Source organism: Periplaneta americana, chromosome 3, assembly GCF_040183065.1.
Source record: "Periplaneta americana isolate PAMFEO1 chromosome 3, P.americana_PAMFEO1_priV1, whole genome shotgun sequence".
Lineage (NCBI taxonomy): Eukaryota > Metazoa > Arthropoda > Insecta > Blattodea > Blattidae > Periplaneta > Periplaneta americana.
Genome location: NC_091119.1, coordinates 108,592,312 through 108,616,252, shown reverse-complemented (window position 1 = coordinate 108,616,252; position 23,941 = coordinate 108,592,312). Strand labels below are relative to the sequence as shown.

General features: G+C 33.5%; 1 protein-coding gene across 2 annotated transcripts in view; it reads right to left on the bottom strand.

The window, feature by feature from the left end:
- Nucleotides 1–11,208: 11,208 nt before the first annotated feature.
- Nucleotides 11,209–23,941, bottom strand: part of Syt4 (Synaptotagmin 4) — a 527,459-nt gene continuing 514,726 nt past the window's right edge. For both annotated transcript variants that reach the window (XM_069821239.1, XM_069821240.1), the window contains one exon: nucleotides 11,209–18,856. In XM_069821239.1, the coding sequence (XP_069677340.1) occupies nucleotides 18,737–18,856 (120 nt within the window). In that variant the 3' untranslated portion in view covers nucleotides 11,209–18,736. The remainder of the gene's footprint in view (nucleotides 18,857–23,941) is intronic.

Here is a 23,941-nt window from a genome sequence, read left to right as displayed (position 1 = left end):
TAGAAAATGGACATCTTGTGGAAACATTCACTAGCACCCGAAGAATGGTCGTTATGTCAGTTGAAGGCCATTTAATTGGCATCAGCTAGTATTCGGAGACACTGGCAGATATCTGGTGAGCCATCTTTGCAGTATTTCCATAGCTGAAAATCTATCCCATTCATCTCACCTCTACATTTTGAGAGATGTATGCATAAATGAAGTACCTAAATGATACACTTTAGTTTACACATGTGCGTAAAAGATAAAGGTAAAGGTATCCCCGTCACATGCCATGAAGCCACTTGGGAGGCATGGAGGTAGAGCCCCATGCTTTCCTTGACCTCGGCACTAGAATGAGATGGTGTGGTTGGCACCATGCTCTGACCGCCTTTTACCCCCGGGAAAGACAAGATACTGAATTTGATAGGAGGCTGAGTGAACCTTGGGACTGTTACCACTCGGGATCGAACCCGGGCCTTCCAGTCCATAGTCAGCTGCTCTACCAACTGAGCTACCCGTGTGCGTACACACATGTACCAGTGTTGTGCAGTGAATGTTTAGACGAAATCTTTTTTTAATTTAAGACGTTTCTTGAGATATTTCTAGACACATAATAAACTAAATTGCATATACATAATGAAAATACAGTATTGTTCTAATAAGCCAACAATGACATGCAAAGATATTATTTTGACACAAATTTAAAATTGGTCTCTTACTAGTATAAACCACTATTTTGTACCTTATTGTACTCTATAATACAAGTTTGAAATGAGAATGCTTTGGAGAAGACAGGAAAAATATAACTCTAGTCTTCTCCCCTTTAGTTCCCACTACCTGTGTCTCTTAGCAGTGACTCAGTATTGGTCTAAAGGGAGACAGGGATAAATAGAGAAAGAAAACCTGCTGTCATCTTGGTTATCTCTGCCTAAGCATATTATGTACTCCTTCGCTCTTGACCCCTTTTGAAACATCTACATTTACGACACACACAATTCAATGGCGAGATTTTTAAGTAACATCAAAAACTTTTTCCTTGCATTTTTAACTATGTCCTGATTTTACCTATACAGCATAAAATATTACCATGGCAACTAAAACTTACGATTAAGCAAAGCCTGCATGGTATAGTAAAAGAACGAGGTACAATAAAAATGTAAGGAAAACATTTTTGATGTCACTATATTTCCAGTACATTTGTGAATGCAGGAATCATCTCACACTCTTAGCTCTCTTCATTGCGCATGTGCTAATCGTCTGTGCCCCAATGTAAGCATAAAATCGAGCATTTACAAGGAATGTGACAAGGTTAGTGGGTTAGTTGAGTGATATCTGACGCGAGGCCGAGTATCTTAAATTATTGCAATCTTTTCACATATTCCTCGACCTCATGTCACTTAGACAGCCCCTCAACTAACCCACTAAGCTTGTCACATTACTTGTAAAAGCTCGATTTTATGCTTATATTGGGGCACGGACTATTAGCGCATGTGCAGTGAAGAGGGCTGAGGGTGCGAGATGATTCCTGCATTCACAAATGTACTGGAAATAGAAATCTCGCAATTCAGTGAAAGACGCCATTTTTTTACGTTCTAAATGCAGTTCTTTTCTTTTTGCATGGAAGTGATAGAAAATTCACACTAAATTTTCTAAATGTAAATTTTAATTAAATAAAGGATTTATTGTACAAAGATGAACTAATATACAATTATCTCAGCAGAACTTCCTTTGCTTTGCCCAAGGAACCAAGACTGCTACCTATCTACCAACTTACCTGATTACCGGTATCTATTTACTTGTGTATACATCTTCACGTTCTTTTATTCTGAAAATCATTGAATAAAAAAAATGAAAAATGGAATTTTTATTTTCATTTCCCTTTACCACTTCGTCTTTTTGATCCAAAATATCTCATTATATAACCTATTTCAAAATATCCTCATTCAAACATCCTAATTAGTTTCCTTGAAGTGAAAGATCAATAGAATCAGTTTACATGGTGACTTTTATGCATTTTAATTATTATTATTATTTTTTATTTATTTTTTTTGTAAAGAGTTAATACAATAAAATAAGTTTCTAATCTGAATAGATCTCCTGATTTTTGTGGATGAATTTTCCCTAAATAACAAGTAAAATTTCCTATTAGGTTGTATGAGTGTTAACTATCTTCTTCTTGTATGGCTTCATCTTGCAAAACATTTTCCACTTTTCTGTATGTGCAAACTCCTTTCACTACCGTTGAAACTAAGCAGACTGTGGGATATGTGCTAACTTAGCATTCAAGAGGTCTAGAGTTTGATCATCCATGAGATCAACTAGCTTGATTTTGGTTTCTCAGATTCCTCCTTTTATAGACAGTGCATCACGAGAAATTGCTACAAGTTTGGAGATGGATAAGGAAGATGAAACAGTGATGCATGCACATTGTACTTTATCAACAGAATTTTTGTATGACAAATTAATAAATAAAGATGACACATCTTGTTATAAAATAATGTGTTGCGTTCGTGTTAGTGTAATTTATGTAACATAGAACATAGTGATTTAATTATAGTTTTCTGTTCGTGTTAATGTTAATGTAGTTAGTTGATGGTTTCAGAACAGTGGTAGTGAAACTTCCACTTGTCTTCAACACATACTTCTGGCAATTTTTCATGATTCAGGTTCTAAGCTTTTTCCAGTATGTTCTTTAAAGTAGCTAATAATCGACTTCTTTTGTGTTTGCCAGTACATTTTACATACGACAATAACCTCTATACTTAAAATCATTAAGTAACACACTAAAACTAATTAAGAAAGAGTGCTTCCAATACTAAGTGTGAATAGAGTTTTGTGGCTTACACTGAAATGTTTCAGATTTTTAAAGTTGAGAGCATCTGATGTCCAGTGTGAGGGATTGTATCTTTACTTCAGTTCTGGAACTTTTGAGTGGCATAAAACAAAATAAAAAAAAAAAAATGGAAATGGAAGCAGTTTTGTGTTTTGTTACACAAAGAATGAATATAGTTACATACATAAAGTTTAATATATACACAAATTGAAAATGTATTGGGAGATTATGGTAAGAGACTGAAGTAATACTAACAAAAGGTAGTACTACAAAAAATTGTAAATGATGAACATATAAATACAAAGATATTCAACTTTCTGATTAAGATCAAACTACAGCACTGGCCACTCCATTGAGCTGAATTCCTGATGCATTTTTTTATCCATTATTTTTAGTGAAATCGAACTGGTATGTGTTACTAACCTCTCCATCAGTGCTTCATTCTCAGTAATTCTGCTAGCAAGAGGTAGTGTGAAGCTTCAATTTCAAAATCATATATGAAAAAGATGGATAGTAGAGTAATTAACTTGCTAGGTATATAAAATAAAATGTGGGAACATACTTCAATTTACAAATAATAATATGTTCTATGTGTAATTAGCTTTAGTGCTCGTCCAAATATATCAATTTCGTTTCCGCAGTCAGATTAAGTAAAAAAATGGCAATGCTTTGAAAACTTTTATTTCTTATGGAGTGTTTCTTCTGCGAGCTTCTCAGTGACAGAGTCACTTCGTATCTTCTCATCTATCAATAAGTAACTGCATCTCAGACAGAGTATGAAGAACTGTGTAGTTCAAAAGTTGTTAAACAATGAACTATCATGAATTCTTTTATAGTCTTTACTTACGTTCTCGAACTTATGTTATGAAGCTGCCTCATACTCCATTGAATATAACATTTGAATAATGACTGGACTTTCTTGTGAACAGGTGAAGGTTCCGAAGGTTTGTGATGATGTAACTTTGACTCAGAATTTTAGCAGATAAATAGAGTTTGACTTAGAATTTTAGCAGATAAGTAGAGTCATATTTAGATTTATTAGTCTGTTAGGTAGTTGTTTAGGAAAGCTTTTATAAAAATTGAAGTGAATCACCAAGCTAGGAAGAGTAATTTCTTTCAATTCTCTAATCGGAGTATTTTCATACTTAATTTTAATTTTCAATTATATTATAAATGAACAAAAATGAGTATGTACAGGATCTGGCATTTGGTTCTGACGAGTTTCAACATGTTGTTGTAAAGGGACTATAATGTTTAAAAATTAAAAAAAACACAGTATGTAGCTTGAATAATGCAATTTATTGGAATGTCTTCATTTTTTTAAAATTACACATTTAAGTGATCCCCTTGGTATCCTATGACTTATTGTAATCTTATACGAAAATTGTTCATGACACTTTGCAATAAATCTGGGGTTTCGTTGATTTCTTGCACTTCAGCCAAGACATTCCAATAAATTGCATTATTCAAGTTATATGCTGTGTTATTTTTTAATTTTTAAACCTTATACAGTAAAATCCCGATAAGACGCTGTTCAAGGGACCGTGTGTAAACCGCGTATTGAGCGGGTATACTAATTTGACTTATATACAGTATCTACTAGCAATTTTTTTTATTGAAATACATGATTCATGAAAGGTTATACAGTATTACTCCATTATGTAATTACTATACTGTACGGTAAAGACATTTACGATACTGTACTTAATTCTTTCGAAAAGAGTCCTTTATAGTTGTTTGCCATGTGCGTGTTCTCCAAGTCCTCATGTTTACCACACTTCACTCTCTTGCGCTTACACCCTGCCGATGTCGCAGCTGCAGTGATAGAGTCGCGATTTTTTATTATCGTTATTAATGTCGATGATGGGATTCCTAATGAATCAGACAGTTATTTCTGATTAAGAGTACTGTTTTCATTGTACTTTCGTAAGATTTCCAATTTTGCAGACACAAAAAGCACTTTTCGTTTAACACTCATTGTAATCACACTCACAGACGCTTCAATACACTAAAAGATAACAAACTGACCAGCAAAAATTTCCACAATTTTATTACGGTCAAGTGAGGAATGTTGCTTGAGAAAGAGAGGATTAGCAAGAGGGTGGATTATTGCAAATGTAAGCTGCGCAGGTAAAGGGTCGAATAAGAGAGCGTAACAAGAGGGTGAGGTATTGTATAGTATGAAGGTTTAAATGCGTAGGTAAAGGGTCGAATGCAATACTTTTCAGGTTAATGGCTCCAGTAAGTTCAATGGCCAAAATGATTCATTGCTGTTACAGTACATTGCTGAAAATTACATCGAAAATATTCCACAAAAATAGCATATTATGCGGGACTTGAGCGCAACAAACGGGGTATTTTATAAAGGCCTTATATATGAAATGTTCAGGGACCGGACAAAAAAAGCATATTACATGGGATAGCGTAATAAGCGGGCACATCTTATTGAGGTTTTACTGTAGTCCCTTTACAACAGCATGTTGAAACCCGTCAGAACCAAATGCCGGACTCTGTACATGTAAGTCTGCATATCGAAATAAGGGCTTCAGTGATTTTATTGTTAAAGAATATTGTTAAATGTGTTCCTAATTAATATTTATACATTCATTTCTGCCCCGGATCCACAGGGGAAACTTTAAATCTGAGTTGTTAATTTTTTTTTTTTCATTTCAGGTTAATTTCCTATTTACATATTAGGTACTTTTATAAGATTACATACCTAAGTATGTTGTCAGGAAATAGTAACTTCTATCCACAACAGAAATAGCATTAATGTTTGTTCAATGGAAATCTATGGTTGTAAAATCTGTTAGGTGTACACTACATATCTTTGGATGAAAATATTTTTATTTTTCTTTCCTTTAAATAAATTATAATGGTACAATGTTTGATGAAGTTTAACTCAAGAACGACTGACTTAATTTACGTAAAGATTAATTTGTGTGTCCTACAGAATTTATCTAATAACAAGTTGACTTAATTTAGTCGGGAGAGCTTAATCATATGACAGGAAAACCTCGCTCTAGGTAGTTAGATATTGTAAATAATAAGATACGTGTTAAGCTTATGTTTCACATTGTAAAAAATAAAATTATATCCAACATAGCGTGGTTTATTTATATATACATTTTTTCTCCTACCAGAAAAGTGAAGATAACATTGTTTCCTAGAGCTGCAAAAATACGCGTGTCAGCACAGATTTGTTATTGTGGCTGACATAAAACTGTTATAAATTAACTTTGATGAGTCATTAATTAATATAATTGGGTAGGTATACTGTATGATTCTTTATTGACCTTAGGAATTACAAAAATTCCAACATAATTTTTGCTGTGCAGAACGAGGATTAAATAATAATGGCTTTAGTTTACTTGTTATTGTCATAGATTAAATCTTGTATAAACCGAAAATACAGCAGTCTTCTTATGTCATAAATATAATTTTCTTTTGCTTTATGTGCCAAAAGCTGCCAGCAAACAGGATCTGAAAGTTGATATCCTTGTGTACAATGAAACTGTAAATTCGTATCATCTTATAATCTTGGGCATCTGAAGGGAGGAGAGGTGGAATGTGTAGCCTGCTATTTGTTGTAGTTAATAAACATATCAAATGGCTTTCAGGAATCAAGAAACTGTTGTATATATTTTATGATCAATTCATTTAAAGTTAACTCATTGTCATATTTATATTAAATCTCTGAAGTTCTTAAAAATTAATGTGTTTATAGCTGGAACTTGACATTATAATCAAACATATGGGCGAGAAAATTAAATAAACCGTTAATTGATGTCATTTTTGACAGTAAAATGTATACCTACTTAATTTAGTTTAGCAATTGTGTTAATAAAGTTCCTCCGATGTAATATCTTCACTCCCTGCTTTGGGATGCCCATGCTTATAGATAGTGTGTATAACTCAAAACAATTGCAGTTACATATGGAAATAGTGAGTTGGTGACAGTGCTCCATAACTTACAAGGTTCTTGTTATATTAGTGGTCCGTACAAATATAGGAATGTGCATGAATGAAGTCAAGAACACAGGTATGATATATTTACACCTCGGTACACAGCACTATGACAAAATGGTTACCTTTGTATGACTGGTAGTTTCCATGTTTATAAATGAGTATAGGCATTCATTATGATCCTAGGCAAAAAAATATTTTTGCTCAGGTTCGTGTATAAACACTTAATGAGTACGGTAATACCTCGCAAGTCTTTGCTGTGATAGTCTACCACTGTCCTTTATGTACTACATTCTAGCATGCTTTCACCTCCCAGTCATGCCCAGCACACGGCTCACAAAACTGCTGTGGTAAACAAGAATCTTTTCAGCTCCTTAATAACAATAAATAATAATAATAATAATAATAATAATAATAATAATAATAATAATAATAATAATAATAATAATCCTTCAGTTTGATAACTGTGCCTGTACGAGCTTCAGGTAAGGTACAATGCAGAAAACTGTGGACTAGTTTTATCAGTTCAACCTTTCTCCAAGCTACTATTTATATTAAACAATAAGAAATATACTTTTAAACAGTTCCATGGATAGAAGACATAACATAAAATAATGTTGTAAAGGTATTTTTTGTTTTATTTGGCCAGTAATTGTGTTTAATGCTACATTAAATGAGTGAATGTTATTGAATATTTCAGAGTATAATACAGCATAGTTCATACACTTGTGCGTAAAAGAATTCTGTATATATTAGAGAAATCCAAATTCCAGTGATGAATTGGCAAACGTAAAGAAAGAATTTCACAAGATCAAAAGAACTTTGAAATTGATACTGTAAATTAAATTATAAACGGTTGATTCTCAAAACTAGGAACCAACGATGTAGCACCATGCTCGAAATCTTTTATCGTGTCAGTTTTAAACAATAATTCCATTCCTACCTAGGAAATTTAAGTATGAAATTATTTATAATTTTTACATATGTACTTATTTCTATGCTATTATTTTTAACTACAGTCTTAATACAAGATGATTCAATATGAAAACATAACAAGAATTTCATTGTGTCAACAATTTATAATGTTTATTATTATTTCATATATATTTTTTTAATTTGTTCTTACGCATTTTATATTTCAGTTTTGAAAAGAAGAATAAGGTTCAGACATGACAGGTTTTACTCACACAGTGTTCATTACATGCACAGGGCAAGGTCGCTTAAATTCCTCACATATGAAACATTGGGTTAGGGCAGCTGAAGAACTGAAACGTAGATAAGAGTGATAGTTATTCAATGTGCCATATTATGTACCTAAATGTTACTTGCTCTTTGAAGGAACAGTATAGAAAAATACAACCATTGAAACTCTGCTACATTATTAAAGCACAGACACACACAGAGCGTGCTATATTAGGTACAAGTGTAGACGAACAAGCTGTCACAAAATGGTCTGTAATTATCACTTTCAGCAGTGTTAATATCATTTCCCACATGAATTATTAATTTAGAGTGATGTATGTATGGATGCCGTGAAGGCATATGCAAGGCTGATCTCTCAATCCCTCATGCTGTTTGACCACAAAGAGAATATCATTGGTGTCATGTAATATACTGTTTTTTTATGTAGGATTATTGTTTAGAGAATGAAGCGTGACCACATTATTATTAACAAGAAACGCGACAAAGTGTACCGGTATGGATTTATTAGATTATTTCCATACTTTTCCATGCTATGAAAGTCATTTGATATATGTCCTGGCTAGAGGCAAAAATACATTGAAATAATTTGCCATAGTCTGTGTACAAGCTTGTAAATTAATACCAAATGGTAATTTGTATATTTATTTAATAAATCATTTAATAGGGAATATGTCATTCAACAAGAACAAATAGCCACTTGGCTAGGGTTGCCATACATCCTGGATTTTCTGGGACCATACTGGAATCGAGATGTGTCCCGGAGTTCAAAAATAATTCTCGGGATGCATAAATTTCTCAGTTTTCAGTAAACAAGGTAGAAAAAATTAGCGTTTCCTTTCCTTTCACACAATTTTGTTTTCTAAAATTTATGGATATGGCATCTCAAAAGGGTTAAAAATAAAGAATTTGACTATCAAATTAGATATGAGTTCAAGATTAAACTAGGTTCATATTGAATGAAACATCTGTTTCATTTCAATGTCAGGGACAAAGTCTAGGTATAGTTACTGTTGTATACCATACTTCTCTGTTTCCATCTGCCCCTAGCTTCAGAGTTTGATATTTGAAGTTTGTTTTATGTTACAATATTGCCTTCCAATAAATTTCTTGGTAATTTTAGAACAGTTGTCCACAATAATGCAGAGAATAAAATTACGTTTCTTGTTGGCAAGCCTTGTTATTAGATTACCAATTATACAGATAGGTAACAATGGAAAATATTGATAAAATATAAAATTTTGTGGTAGAAATATATTTAGATTACATGCTACATATAAATTTGTACATTAGTAAACTGAACATTTTTTAACTTTTCCTCTACCGGTATGCAAAAAAGACGAAAATCTTTTCATTTCGCACATTTTAAGGTGAAAGTGAATTGTCCCGAATTTTCGCCTTTTAAATGTGGCAACCCTATACTAGGCCCTACTGTTGAAATTAAATTCAATTTGTTGGTATACTGTAACATTATTAGCATATTAATGCCGATTTTGACTTGCAAATTAAAAGATTCATTTTGAAATTCAGAAGGGACTGATCTGAAGTCTAACACTTTGAAGTTGTGGTTTCGAGTTAATATTCTCTAAGGAAATGTTAGGCCTACCGGTTTTGGTAGTGCGATAATATTGACTGCAAATTACATGGGATGAAGGCATGTATCCATCCTGATTGGTGCGAGCCAGGTTTCAAGTAACATATTACAGAACTCAAAGTACAGAGAAGAATTATACATCGATTACACTATTCTTCACATTTCCCCAAACCACGTCTTACAGTACTTCTTTTTACTGTGAAATGCTTTTTAAAGATTGCATCTAAAACAACTTGCTTAAAATATTGTTTGAATACGCACAATGAACCGAAAACCACATGAATCACACTGACTGCTAGGAACTTCTCCAAATAATTGATTTCGGGACGCAGCAGGGGTCCAACTTATCATTTGTGGTATTTTGGTATTAAGTTTGTGGGAAATTCATGAAAAATTGCTACCATGTCTATTTCTAATCTGAACCATAATATTTTTATTTTTATCGATTGCTACTAACCGAACAAGATGGCTATGTCTACCTCTCTGTTAAACCTTCAGTCTTGTTATTTAATCGGTGAACGTTGATAAAATATGTGTCTTCGTCCTGTTTCAGAGAATCTGAGTCATTGAATTATAATGTCAAAATAATTATCAAAATAATTATAAGTTAACAAAGCATGAGTTCATTTGCCGGTAGCTACTTATATTGTATGATCAACAAAGCTATGAAGATATTAATATAATTGCATTGCTGGAAAATATATATATGAAGATCCTTACATATGTGACCATTGTGGGTTAACAAATTTCTTCTCATGACTTGAAGTCAAACTCTAACCTCAGTTTCCTTGTAAAACTATTTGTATTTATAATTATTTGCAACGGATAAGTGAAAAGCTTACGAAATACACAACAAATTCCTACAAGAAAATACTGCTTTAAAATAAGTAAATATGGCACGAAAGAATATCACAGAGTATGCCAGGTATAGCTATAGTGAACTAGCAACTGGGCTTTACTTAGTACAACCCTCTTCATAATAATAAGTTAATATAATCAGTCAATATATCAACTTCATTATTTCAGTGTAATGTACACAACAATCATGCAAGGTCGAGGTACTTTTTACATTGCTACAGACCCTATGTGTCCTGCATGACATATTGCTTGCATATTTGTAACGATTCGAATGCTGAAAAGAAATCTCTTTACAAGATCACAAGTCTGTAACCTTGGTAACTTTGTTCCAGAGTGTCTTCTATAGAGGTTTCCAGATTCTTACGTGGAAATTTCTAAATTTAATTTTATGGTATGACTTACTTACACCCTTTACTACTGTACATTTCAGCTCAGATGTTACAAAATGCATTACTGGTACGGTACATTTCTATAAGAAGTGAAAATTACAGCAGTTATTTGGCAGTTCATTTATATTATTCTTGGTGTAGGGTACCGGTATTTGAGCTGAAGTTAGTTTCATGGCTCATAATACATAATTATGGAGTAATTATCGGAGTTTAACTTAAAGACACACTTCTTGAGCGCTCTACTTAAATGTCATTCCATTTCTTCTTCCTCTGCTATTGAATATTTATTTAGTATGTGTTATTACACGTTAAGATTAAGGAGGTAGACAGGTGATATTTTGACCATTTTCAGTCAAAAATCGCATTTTCGCCTTTTAAAAAAAAAAAAATGAATCAGCAATCTCTCATTTGTATGTTGAGCAGGTTTCAGTGTTCTGTGGCGCTTGGAAGCATAAAAATTACGCCATATTTAAATGGCTACAACCTTGACTTTGAATCCTGTGCAAACTTTGCAGGCTGTTTTCTCACATTCTTTTTAGCACATTTCATCCCGTTCAAAGTGTATAGGCTTTTAAATTTTAATGCTAGGAACTTGAAATTTTTACTGCATTTTTTTTTACTGTGGTTAACAAAACGCAATGGCATTTTTTTGATAACTAAATACCCTTTCGAAATTTAAAAAAAAAAAATACAACATATTTAGTGGACACTAAAAATTTAAATTTTGAATTTGAATATTTGAAAAGAAAAGAAGTTATCTTCAATTTTAGATGTAAATTTAAAATTCTGGATACTTAAGTAATTCTTTTCTAACCATAACATATATGCCATAAAAAAAGTCACACATAAAACAAAAATTTTGTAAGAGGAGATAGATTTTGAAAATTTGCGTTTATTTTTAAATTGAATAACTCAAAAACAATTCATCTGATCATAATGAAAGTTACGTGAACAAATACTTACAGCAAGGGAATGAAGTGTACAAAACTTTAAAATCTGTCTTAAAAATGGTAGAAAATGGAAATTTCACCCATCATCCCCCTTAAAGTAGCACTTCTTTATTTTGTTTGAAAATTACAATAAAGTTAGATTCTGGAGTTTGGAATTATTAACCTCTACCAATCTGAAAGTGATTTCCTGAGTTCGAAGAAATAATAAATTAATACAAAACTGAATGAAAAACACTCAGTATAGTGTAGAATCTCCCAATGTCGCTCATAAAATATATATGTTTGATATTTTAAAATAATTTTCTATTCAATCTAAGAAAAATCAAGTAATCGAATTATAATGAGTGATACTGTTCCTCCATCACTGCAGAAACTCTTGCTTAGCTGGAGTGCAGAAGCATTTAAGATATTTTGGAACTGTTGCACTAAGTGCTTCGGAAACTCTTAAGAAATGACACAATATAGGCTATAGATATACAGTATTAACTACATAACTTAGAGATATGAATTAAAACAATATGAATGGGCTTCCAAAGTTCGTGATTATAGTCTATATTAAAATTGACAGATGAAATGCAACAATCACACACACATTGTAATAAATAATAGGAAATTAAATTCTTGAAATTCCCTTTTGCTTTTCGAACTTTATAATCCAGGTATTTTACAATGGTACTGGTAGCTGTTACATCAAAAAATGTCCTGTGGTTTTGTTTCACCTCTGCTAATGATTCATTACATACATCTTTATTATTCCTCTGGTTTGTGTTTACTGAGTTAAATTTAAACTATCCACTGTAATTCGGAGCCTTTACGCTATTTAGCTGAAGAATTCCGAAAAACAATTTTTCGGTAAATGTCTCTTCCGATTTAATGATTAAAAACTTCAATAAAGCATTGCAGACAAGTTGTAATGCAGCAGAATAAGTGTTATTAGTTACTACCATTTTAAATTATCTGATGTTTCTATAATATACATGTGGCAGTTCAGTATACCATAATTTAAAAAGTACGTTATTACTGTCTTGTATTATACTTTTACTGTCTTGTATTATACTTTTACGAAATAAAAATAATATTTGGTTTACAAATATGATTAATTTGTAATAGCTTGATTAGCGCATAACCGTATTTTCTAATGATTTGAATTGTGTACAACATAATTTAAACAATCATTTTTAGTAAAATCATGCCAATAATTCTCTTCTTAGCAAATTAGAAAAATATTTATACTTCTACATAAAAAAAAATGTTTGTATGATAACAGGTGAAGTGTATTTTGTTCTGAAATATTAGACACAATTTTTAATAGAACTTTATCTTTATTATTATTATTATTATTATTATTATTATTATTATTATTATTATTATTATTATTATTATTATGATCATCATCATTACATCATCATCATCATCATCATCATCATCATCACCACCACCATTATTTAGAAATACGGATGTGTGTAAGATTGTAAAATTACATAAGATAGGAAAGTTAATTGTTATAACTACCGGTACTTAGATAGCTGGAAAAAACTTGAGTGTTGTGAAGGTCTTAATCTGTTGAAGTGAGGGAGACATACATCGTATTTCTCTGGTAACTCATGTGTTTCCCAATGTTCAAATATTTAAAATTCGTGTGCTAAAGAGAAGAGAACGATAAAGAAGTACATAGTCTCTTCACAGAAAGTAGTAGGTACTAATTATTAATCACACGCATATCAAAGTAGAAACAAGCTTACTCACTTATTGACCAGTATAATCCTAACAGCCATATCTGCTTCTATAAAATCCTACAAAGTTCAGTGGAGTTTACCCTGTGTGGCTGCCTGCCAGTAAACTCTGATATGTTCCCTCATCATAGGACAGAGAGTTTCACTTTTTACCATTCTTGATACAGTCTTTGGCGTCGGTAAGAGTCTAGAATCACAGCATTGTGGCAAAAACAAGTAGTATAACTATCAACAAATAACTCTTAACGTTTCCTTCTCATGACACAATCACACATCACTAAATCTCACGTCCCTTTCACCACTCCTGCAGGTTAAAATCTCCCAGTACTGACAATTCCATAATATGAACACTCAGAGAAATAAAAATCTTGGCCAAAAGTATTAACAAATGCAGACATAAGCAATTCTTTTAGGCGGCCTTTCTTTGAAACAGTCTCTCATCTGTGGACAATCTGTTAAAATGACCAGGTTATTGATTTTTAAGGCATATATATTGGTTGACCTTTTCACTTATGTATATTATTATTATGCAGACCGATTTTTTTATTTGCATTGGAACACGCTGCAGTCATGAAAATAGTGTAAACAAAATGTATCACTTTATGTTGGAACACATGTTGTCCATTGAATCTCTCTTTAGAGTCACTTTTCTTCTTCTTCTTCTTCTTCTTCTTCTTCTTCTTCTTCATCTCAAACTGCATTAAAAATTCTCCGTCTAGAAACTTTAACAAACAGTATAAGAAATCAGTGGTTGTCATTCCGAATACATATCTCTGTCTGTTTCTTTTTTTCTCTGTTTCCTAACTTCTTTCCTTCTCCTTCTTTCTTGTTTCTTCTATCTTTTAATTATTTCTCCTTATTTCATTTTTTTTCTTTTACCCTTCTATTTCTCTCTTCCTTCATGCTTTTTCTACCCACTTCTGTTGCTCTTCCTTTCACTTATCGTACCTCTTTCACTTTTTCCCTTTCTTTTTCTACCTTTTCTTCTACCATTCTCTTTCTCTTTGTTTTCCTGTTTCTATCTCTCTCTCTCTCTCTCTCAACTTTACATCTCTATTTAATTTTATCCCTTCTTCTCTTTCTCTGTTCTGCTGTTATAACCGCAGTCCTTTCTTTCTTTATTTATTTTTCGTACTTTATTTCTTTCTTTGTTTTTTCTTTTCTCCCTTAAATTGTCTTCAGCTTAAATTGTTAATCATATATGATATTCGTATCTTTTGCTGGAGATATGTAGTTGTTCTAGTTAACAAAACCAAGCAGTTTCACACAGGGCAATATAGCGAAATAATGGAGAATTTATGTAATGATGGCAGTATAAACAATACTGCCTGAAATAAACTGCTTCACTAACGCGTTTGTTCATTACAAATTTCGCTGGAATCTGAAGCTGGGTCCTTCAGTAATTTTATTATTTTACGATAACATAGAGAGCATGAAAACATGACTTAGAAAATCTTAATATCAAATGATGTCACCATGACGTTTATGTGGCAGATATTTACATGGCACCCAATCTCATTTCCGATTTTATGTTAATGTAGGGTGATGACTGAGTGATCCTAGACTCTTAATGTAAAACAGCTAGCACAAGCTGGTAAGCTGTTCACGCAGGACTGAATGTGAACAATCCGCAGGCACGAACTAGCATGACACTTTAACATTTAGAAAACCACCAATAATGCCACTGATGAGTTCATTTTGTATGTTATTACTCTGACACTAGTATTCATGTTTTACTTAAAATTGAAAGTCCTCAGTTTTCTGCGCCACATGCTTTCTTTTATCAGGCATTACATTTCTGTGAGATCTAATTAAATCAATGGCAATGAAAGAAATGGAGATGAATACATTTGCTCGGTTGTTATTAACATTTCTTTGCAAGACCCACACGTATGGCAGCTGATTTGTCTCCAGCGCGTTAAATACCGCGAAGAAAGAGTCTTTAATGCCTGAGATTCGTTTAAATTTCATACAGTGAAATAAGATAAGAAAGGTAAAATTCCAGAGACAGATTCCGTCATAATTTTGACAGCTTGTCAACGAAATAAGCTATGGCATTGTTAAATAAATGTCAACTGTTCTTAAGTTTTAGGCCCTTGTTAATAAAAAAAAGTAACGCTTTAAATGTTATGGAAGAACCTATATGCAGCAACCGAAAATGAAATATTTAATGTTATATGATTGTAGTTTTAGTGACGATGGGGTGATACGATAATCATCACATTTTGAGAATATGCTATACCCAAGTGCAAGGCATGATCTGAATAAACGAGAAATGCGACAGTTCATGTGGTCCTTCACACATCACTCGAGTTGTGGCAGCATATGTAAAACTAGTGTAATAGATAAAAACTAAAACAATTTCACTACATAAACCAAATTACTGTAGGGGAATAACTTATAAAACTCCGTTGGTCTGCACATGCATCAATCTTAAAGAGTGACACAATATACTATTCACCTTCTCCTTCCCAATTGTCAGCCAATAGCAGCGCGTACTGATAGCAGTGATGCATCAGATGACTTGTCTAACAGTGGCGACAGTGGTTCAGATTAATGGAGAGAAAACTCCGACTCCACCTCCAGCACAGCGGTAAGGTTTAGTAACCTCCTACAATGGAGTTTTGTCGGTTTGTTAACCTATAATTTATTTTTATGTAGGTTACAATCATCAACTAGAAGCGAAGGTGAACAGACGTGAGTTTAGTTCCATCTAGCAGTAATCAGTATAAGCAATGCCCTACACAGAAGTAATATGTGGATATAAATGAACACTGTCCAGTGTATTTAGTGAAATAAAGATGTATTGGAGGTTTCAATGGGAGAATAAATAAAGACATGAATTCTGTGAGAAGAAAGAATTGAAATGGGCTGTAGAACAATTTTTTAATAACTGGAGGAATTTAAATGAATCCACGTCCTACGAACGAGGTTAGTGAAAAGATGAGGAAAGTGATTAGGCTAGAGAAGAAATAAAGGTCGAGCACGAAAATCAACCGAGAATTAAAACAGAATTAAGAATTCAGCAAGTCAATAGCGAACATGAAATTAAACAATGAGGCCAACAACAAGAGAATTGAGAAGCTACAGCGAGGAAATAGCCAGATGGAGAATATAATCAAATATCTTGAAGATAACCTGACGAAAAAAAAACTTGATTATTTTTCAGTCTGTAAAGTGTGTTGGGAGCTATTAAAGGTAGATGCTGAAGGACAAATAGAAGAAACATATAGATTAGACAAGGACAACAAGCATCCAATACTAGTAAAGCCTAAGGACAAAAGAAGTGATTACAATCAAATTGAAAAATCTTAAAGGATCAAAATTGAGAACTGAACATGGTTTTAGTTATGAAACAAGAAGAAAAAGAAAATTATTGTACCATTTCTAAATACAGCAATAAGTAAAGGATATTTTGCAATTCTGAATAATGACAAACTGAAAATTAACGGAAAAATTTACGATTCAGAAACTGTGAAATGAATTGTGATCATCCTGAGTTTCAGACTAGTTGAACAATCGAAGATGAAGAGACAAACAGAGTAGTGGAAAGACAATGTACGAATTATGAATAAGTAGCAAATGGAGGACAGCAGACAGCAGGAGTCAATGAACCAAGCTAATGGATATGGATTAATTAATTGACCGACAAGGAACAGCTGTTGCGTTAGTGCTGAGACACTTGAAGGCAGGGATTGGAATGAACTGGGCTCAGCAAATGGAATACAACAGGCATCAGGGACGAGCGACAAGAATATCAGAAGCATATGTGCATAATGTGGGGTGGGCCGGAGCAGTGTAGGAAAGATAATAACAGTGTTGTGCTGTTATAAGGTAGAATGTGTAGGAATTATTATTATATGAAGACGTACTAATTCAAGAAGTGGATAATTAGGGTTATAATAAGGAAATTAAAAGAGATGGATACAATCAGTAGCTCTAAGTAGGAGTAATAAGAGAGGTGTATAAAAAGCGTTAATAAGATTGAACGAACTTGAACTTATGAGAAAACGATTATAATTGAAATAATATGTAGGGTAGAAATCTTGTGATGACATAATGGAAGTGTGAAGAGAATGTAATTATGGTAAACTGATATGAATGAAAGGACGAAAAGATGTGTTTGACAAATTAGGAAAATTCAGTGTATAGTTATTCAGTTTCATTCATTCATTCATTCATAGTTTTCTGCCCAAGGGCAGGTCTTTCACTGCAAACTCAGCATTCATATCATATCGTACCGTATATCATATCATATCATGTTATGTCATATGTAGGTTACACCTGTGATGATGCTAGGCCTACTTCAATCTTTAAATCTGTGCGGAAATGGAAATAACTTACAGTAATTGTAAACCATTATCTTAACAAGTACATACATATTGCAGTCTCTAACTTTGGATAGATTTTCCACATTTCCGTAGTAGACGACAGTGAATGGACAAAATGTTATCCATACAAAGGTAAACACACATAAGAGTTATCTAGTATACTCACAATACATTTTTCTCATTTAAGGATGTAACAGCAGCGAACTTCATGGAAATATATTCAAGTATAGTTATGGCTACTATTTTCAAACAATTAAAATTAGCAACGTCGAGACCAATGCCCCTCGCACCTCTTCCATGCCTTCGCCTATGCAGGCACCTCAGCTTGTTCTGATCGTGCCTCACACTTTGTAAACGTGAAGTATGATGAAAATATGCAAATAAAAAAAATAGTTTGCATCTTCTAGTCTCCATCCGGTATGGACCTGTTACTCGATAGTTATTAATTCGTATTTTCCAGTTATCTATGAATCGATTACATCTTAATTTTTTGGCCGGATATTAAACTCCTCCTGTGTGTGCCTGAGGATCAGTTGTGCTGGCTGGCACTTCCTCACGAGGCTAATGATATGATAACATACAATTGTTGGATTTGTGGCAGGGGAAACGAAAATATATCTAAAAACCTGCCCTAAAACCGTCATTGTCCACCACAAATAATTCCAGGTTAGCTCGCACTGGAAGTCATTATCGTGCTGTCTCACACCAGGGCCCTGTCTCATGTTGGGAAAGATTGACTGAATCTTCCACGAAACACCTTGGAACGAACCAGCGCATGCGTGTGAGTCGAGAAGTTGGGATGGTTTTGTGAGATAGTCTTGCGAGTCAAGCAATGCGACAAGAGTATCTCGTACAGATGATGGAGGTGTCTACGTAATAATATTGTCACTAGAAGTTAGGTTACTCCCGCAGTTTGTGCCACTCCGCAATCTGGCGACGCGGGGAGTTGCAGACTTCGTTCCAGTGGTGCAGCGCAGACCCTGTGCTCTTGGCTGCTCCCAGTTCCAATCGTCCGATCACCTGCAACATCAGACATTACAATATAGAAATAAGAATCTCAGGGTACAGTAAAATACACTGGAAACGTTTATTCACTTACTATACATTTCAGTGTTCTATTTTCATATAAGAATTTATGTTTCTTTATGGAGTAAACACAGCCATTATAAGGTGCTGGCTCTGGGATAAGCCTTCGAATAACTTACAATGCAAAATGTAAATAATGGACCTTCTATTTATTACTGCCGGTATAAAATATTATAATGAATTCGTCACGCATGTAGGAAAAGGAGCGTGTTCAGGGGAGCACAAAGGACAAATACTACTTCTCTTAACAAAACATTCAACATTTCAAAATTAATGAAAAATATAATTTTGATGTGTATGTGAATTCATGTTATTGGTACTAATTCCTTTGTTTATTTTGTTATCTTCTTCAGAATTTATTTTACTTCGAGTGTAATGATGTTCTTTCTCTGGTTTACAGTTTGTGCAGTTTTATACATAGGCCTACTAGTACTGGTATATGTTAGGTCAGTGGTATTCTATTTATGGTATGTGTACACGGGTTGTCTCGAGGGGTATACACATGCATCCCATTGACTACATATGTAAAAATGCTGACATATTTATTTTATTATACTTGTTGATAATTATTGCATTTTACATATTTTTTTTACATTATCAACTCTAGTTTTTCCTTGCTTCAGAAACATTTTACATACCGTAATTCGTTATTAGTATTATTTCATCAGTAACTACTGTATGTGTGATAATAAAAGTAGTAACATAATAATAATAATAATAATAATAATAATAATAATAATAATAATAATAATAATAATAATAATAATAATATTTTGCATACAACATCTTTTGCCATTTCTTATATAATTGTAATGCAATTTGGAGTACAAAGATGAAAAACGTATTTTGGAACTATGTTAGCAAAAAAGATTGAACACCACTGTACTAGATTACATACTCTATTACCTTCTTTCAAACACGTTTCGCCGTTGTGTTTATCAAATAGAGTTGTGATTAATACATGCTAGTCTTCTCTTTCTCTTGTTCATTACCTTTTGGACTGTTCTGACATAGAGGTTTTCAGCTTTTCATTGTTCTTTCCATCCTGATATGGGATGGCCAGTGGATCTGTATTCTATTGGTTTATTATTTAAAAGGGACGTGGCATCCAGATAAGCTGTGTAAGCACTTCATAGAGATCAAACTTATTCAAACAAATGTCTTATTTTCGTCAAGCAAACCACATAACTATGCCACATTTTATTGTGCGTCAATATATCTTGAATGTTGGGGATTTGGAAGTTAGCATGTTAGCATTGTAACTAGATTTGAAGTGTCTTTATATGTGGGCATCCGTGCTGGGTACTGTCGCTATGCGGATGTGAAGTGGTTGGATATTATGGAAAAAGTGAACAACGAAGGTGGGACTGTTCCTTGCTCTCCCTATGATCATTTAGGGAGAATGCTTCAGTGAATTTATACCGTGGTTTTGCGTAATTTTGTAGTGATGCTAAAATGCTTCATTTTAGTTGTAATATACAGTGCTCTCATTTTACGAGGAAACTTCGTATCATTCCGCGCTGACCGACTTCCTGCTCTCCCGACCCCAGCGTGAGAACCCATTTCTACAAAACATCCCAGCAGTTAGTTGCTGCTGAGAATTGTACCGGAACGTGTGTGTGACTGTTGCTTGTGTATTAAGTAATCGATTGGAAAATGAAGTACAATATATGGTTGAACAGCGAATTTATTTGGTGGAATGTTATACGTGAAAAAAAAAAAAAATTATAGAAGATGTGTTCGGAGATTTTAATGAAATTTTACACAGTAGTTACGGGTAACATATATGTTTTGTATACAAGCTCTCATTACGTTGGTATAAGGGGAACTACCCCTTACAGGGGGCGCAATTAGACAAAATTAGTAACTTTTCTCCTATCTAACATATTTTTATGAAACTTTACACAATTATACATCTTGATTACACAACTTTTAACACTGTATCACTTCGGAATATGTAAATAAATAGGTCGAAACATGTAACCGGGGTACGTTGAAATTTAACACAGGAAAGTCTTACCATACATATTTCGAAGTTTACACAATTGTTACAGGTAGCATATATGTTTTGAATACAAGCTCTCATTATGTTGGTCTAAGTGGAACTACCCCTTATAGGGGGGCGCATTTAGACAAAATTAGTAACTTTTCTTCTATCTAAGAGATTTTTATGAAACTTTTATACAGTAATTACATGTAGTAAACTTGTTTTGTATACAAGCTCTAATTCTCTGAATTGTTTTTGTTTCGACCTCATACTTGCTGTAATGGAAAAGCTTTCTTGGGCAGCCACGACTTTTTCCAAGGGTAAGTTTTCTCTAAATGTTCATTACTATTACAATGAGAACCTAATTTAATAAGTAGTTCACTAAGACAATGTTCATTTCGTTAAAAAGAGAACTCATATTCTTTATCCTCTTGCTCTCCAACGATAAATTATCTTATGGGAAAAATGTAACATTTTAGTTACTATTGCACCTTTTGGGCAGTCGGGAAGCATATTTGATACATAATTAACAAGCTGCCACCTTGAATTCCCTGAATTGTACTTCGGAAGCAGATTCAGTTCACAGATACTTAAATAACTGTAATCGAGAAAAATTGCACTACTGCACCTGGAAAGAATAGTGCGCATAATTTATTACTTCCGCAAATCTGCGCACCTTAAGACTGCATTTAAAATAGAGTTAAATACTCGAGGAAGTGAAAAAAAATCATTTTGGAACGGAACAAAGGGTGTTTTTTTTCTCTACCTTAGCCAAGTATGCACTCAATGGTTACATTTATATTTTGTCCCGTGTCCATTCATGCTAATTTTACATGCTGTAATAACATTAAATGTAACAAAAACAAACAGTGTTACATACCTAAAGAACTACTTGACATGTTGATACCAAATATGAATGGAATCGACCACTTACAACAGAGTTACAGCACAAAGAAAACGGCAGACTCGTGGCACTTGCTGAGTAAGAATGCTGGGTGGCGAAATGTGGCATGTTACCTGCTTATCTCGCTCTGCAGCCATCTCCGCTGATTAAGATGATCAATTCAGTGTTACTTAGTTATATAGGAAAAATAATTTAAGGGTTTTATTTCATTTTTTACATGTAATTTTTCTACTTTTGTGCTCCTAATTATGGATTTTGGACCATTGTGCGCCGGTGCAAGCACGACAATCAAGACAATGTACGCCGGGGTTCAGCTGTAATCTAATTTCTTCGTAAAATGAGAGCACTGTATTTAATAATTTAGTATATAGTGTATAATATATAGCGATTAATTTATGCATTGCCTAGTTGTCTCTGAAGGGGCCGAATTGTTTGGGATTGATGGTTGCTTAGCGATTGCTTACAGTTCTGTGAAGGACACGCTACTGTAATTTTAAGTTATTTTTGGGGACATATTTTCTTGTATGTACTGAAAACGTTAAAAATCCGTCTTCCTTTGCTTTTTCTGTCTTTCCTATTAGGTTAAGCTGAAATATTTATTAGTTACCGCCAATCTAAAATCAGCATCAATTATTTTTCTTTATTCATAGGCTACTGGTGTATCCTGCAAGCGAATGGTGAAATCTCATTCTTGCTGTTTCTATTTTAGTTACGTCTGAATGGTTTAACATCCAATTTTTACAACTATAAAACATTACAAATGGAAGAGAACAGTTTTGGAGGAAATTGCTAGGGAGGGGAAAACATGGAGCGAAGTGAAGAAGTTGGCTACAAATAGGGTCCGATGGAGGCACTTTGTGAATGCCCTATGCTCCTCATGAGGAGATACAGGAGTTTGATTGATTGATAAAACATTACAGACGTCGACGTAACTTCATATAATTTCAAGTATTTGCTTTTCAGTATCTTTTGTTTCTTTGTTCTCTTATTTCTTTTTAATCTGTTTATAGTCCCATTAACTCCCAGGTTATAGCGCGACTATCTGCAGTTTACTGTTGGGGATATACTCTGTCTATTGTTTCGTGGTCATTGGAGTCCAATCCGGCATTGGCCTTTATTTACGTTCAGTCGAGGAAAACCACGGAAAAAACCTCGACCAAATTGGCCGACACCTGGATCGAACCCGGGACCTACCGAATGCAAGTTTCTAATGGTACCATCTGAGTCACTTCCCTCATTCTGTTCTCTTATTGTTCCACATATATTCTGAAATTTATTTGTTGTAATAATTAAAACTGTTAACAAACTGGTTTGTTATTTGTTGCAGTTTTGTTTTTGGTATGATAATTTCCTCGGAATGCTATTATTATTATTATTATTATTATTATTATTATTATTATTATTATTATTATTATTATTATTATTATTATTAGATGCATGCTAAACTATTAGACCTACTGTAACGACGATATGTGTGTGTCCAATGCCTAAACGTATGACAACGAAGTCATCACTCCAATACTTTGGCATCAAGGTACAAATAGGAGGAGGCAAGACCTGTCCCGTGACCTTGCCATGTGCCGTGGCTATATCACCAATGGGTATGGAGGGGGAAGATAAGTTTCAGTATGAAATGAACTTCAGTGTCGTTAGATTCATATAATATTAACCATCTTCAAACAAACTCTCTTTCTAATAGCCCATTCTTTCCCCTCTTGAATAGCTCACATATCAGGTCTCGGCTCATCATTTTCTTTCTCTATTGCTGCACATCTTTTAAGGTGTTTCATATTCACTTCTTCATTGGCGTTGCATAGGATACAGAAAGCTGTATTAGACTTACCAGAAGTATTAACAGTTTATCACATAGAGGCAGCAATCTTTATAACAAACTCCCACAAAATATTAAAGAACTTAACATGCGAAAATTAAAAAAAGAGGTAAAAAAAAATTATTAAAACACTTGCCACTTTGCACAAATGATTATCTAAATTTAAAGCTCTAGTATTTAACATTCTCCTCCGGATACTACCTTTGATGATTTTATGTTAGGTAGAGTTAAAGCCAAGACTGGGAAGAGAAAACAGAGAGACTGCATGGGACAGTGCCACATTGGCTCTAGCTTGGA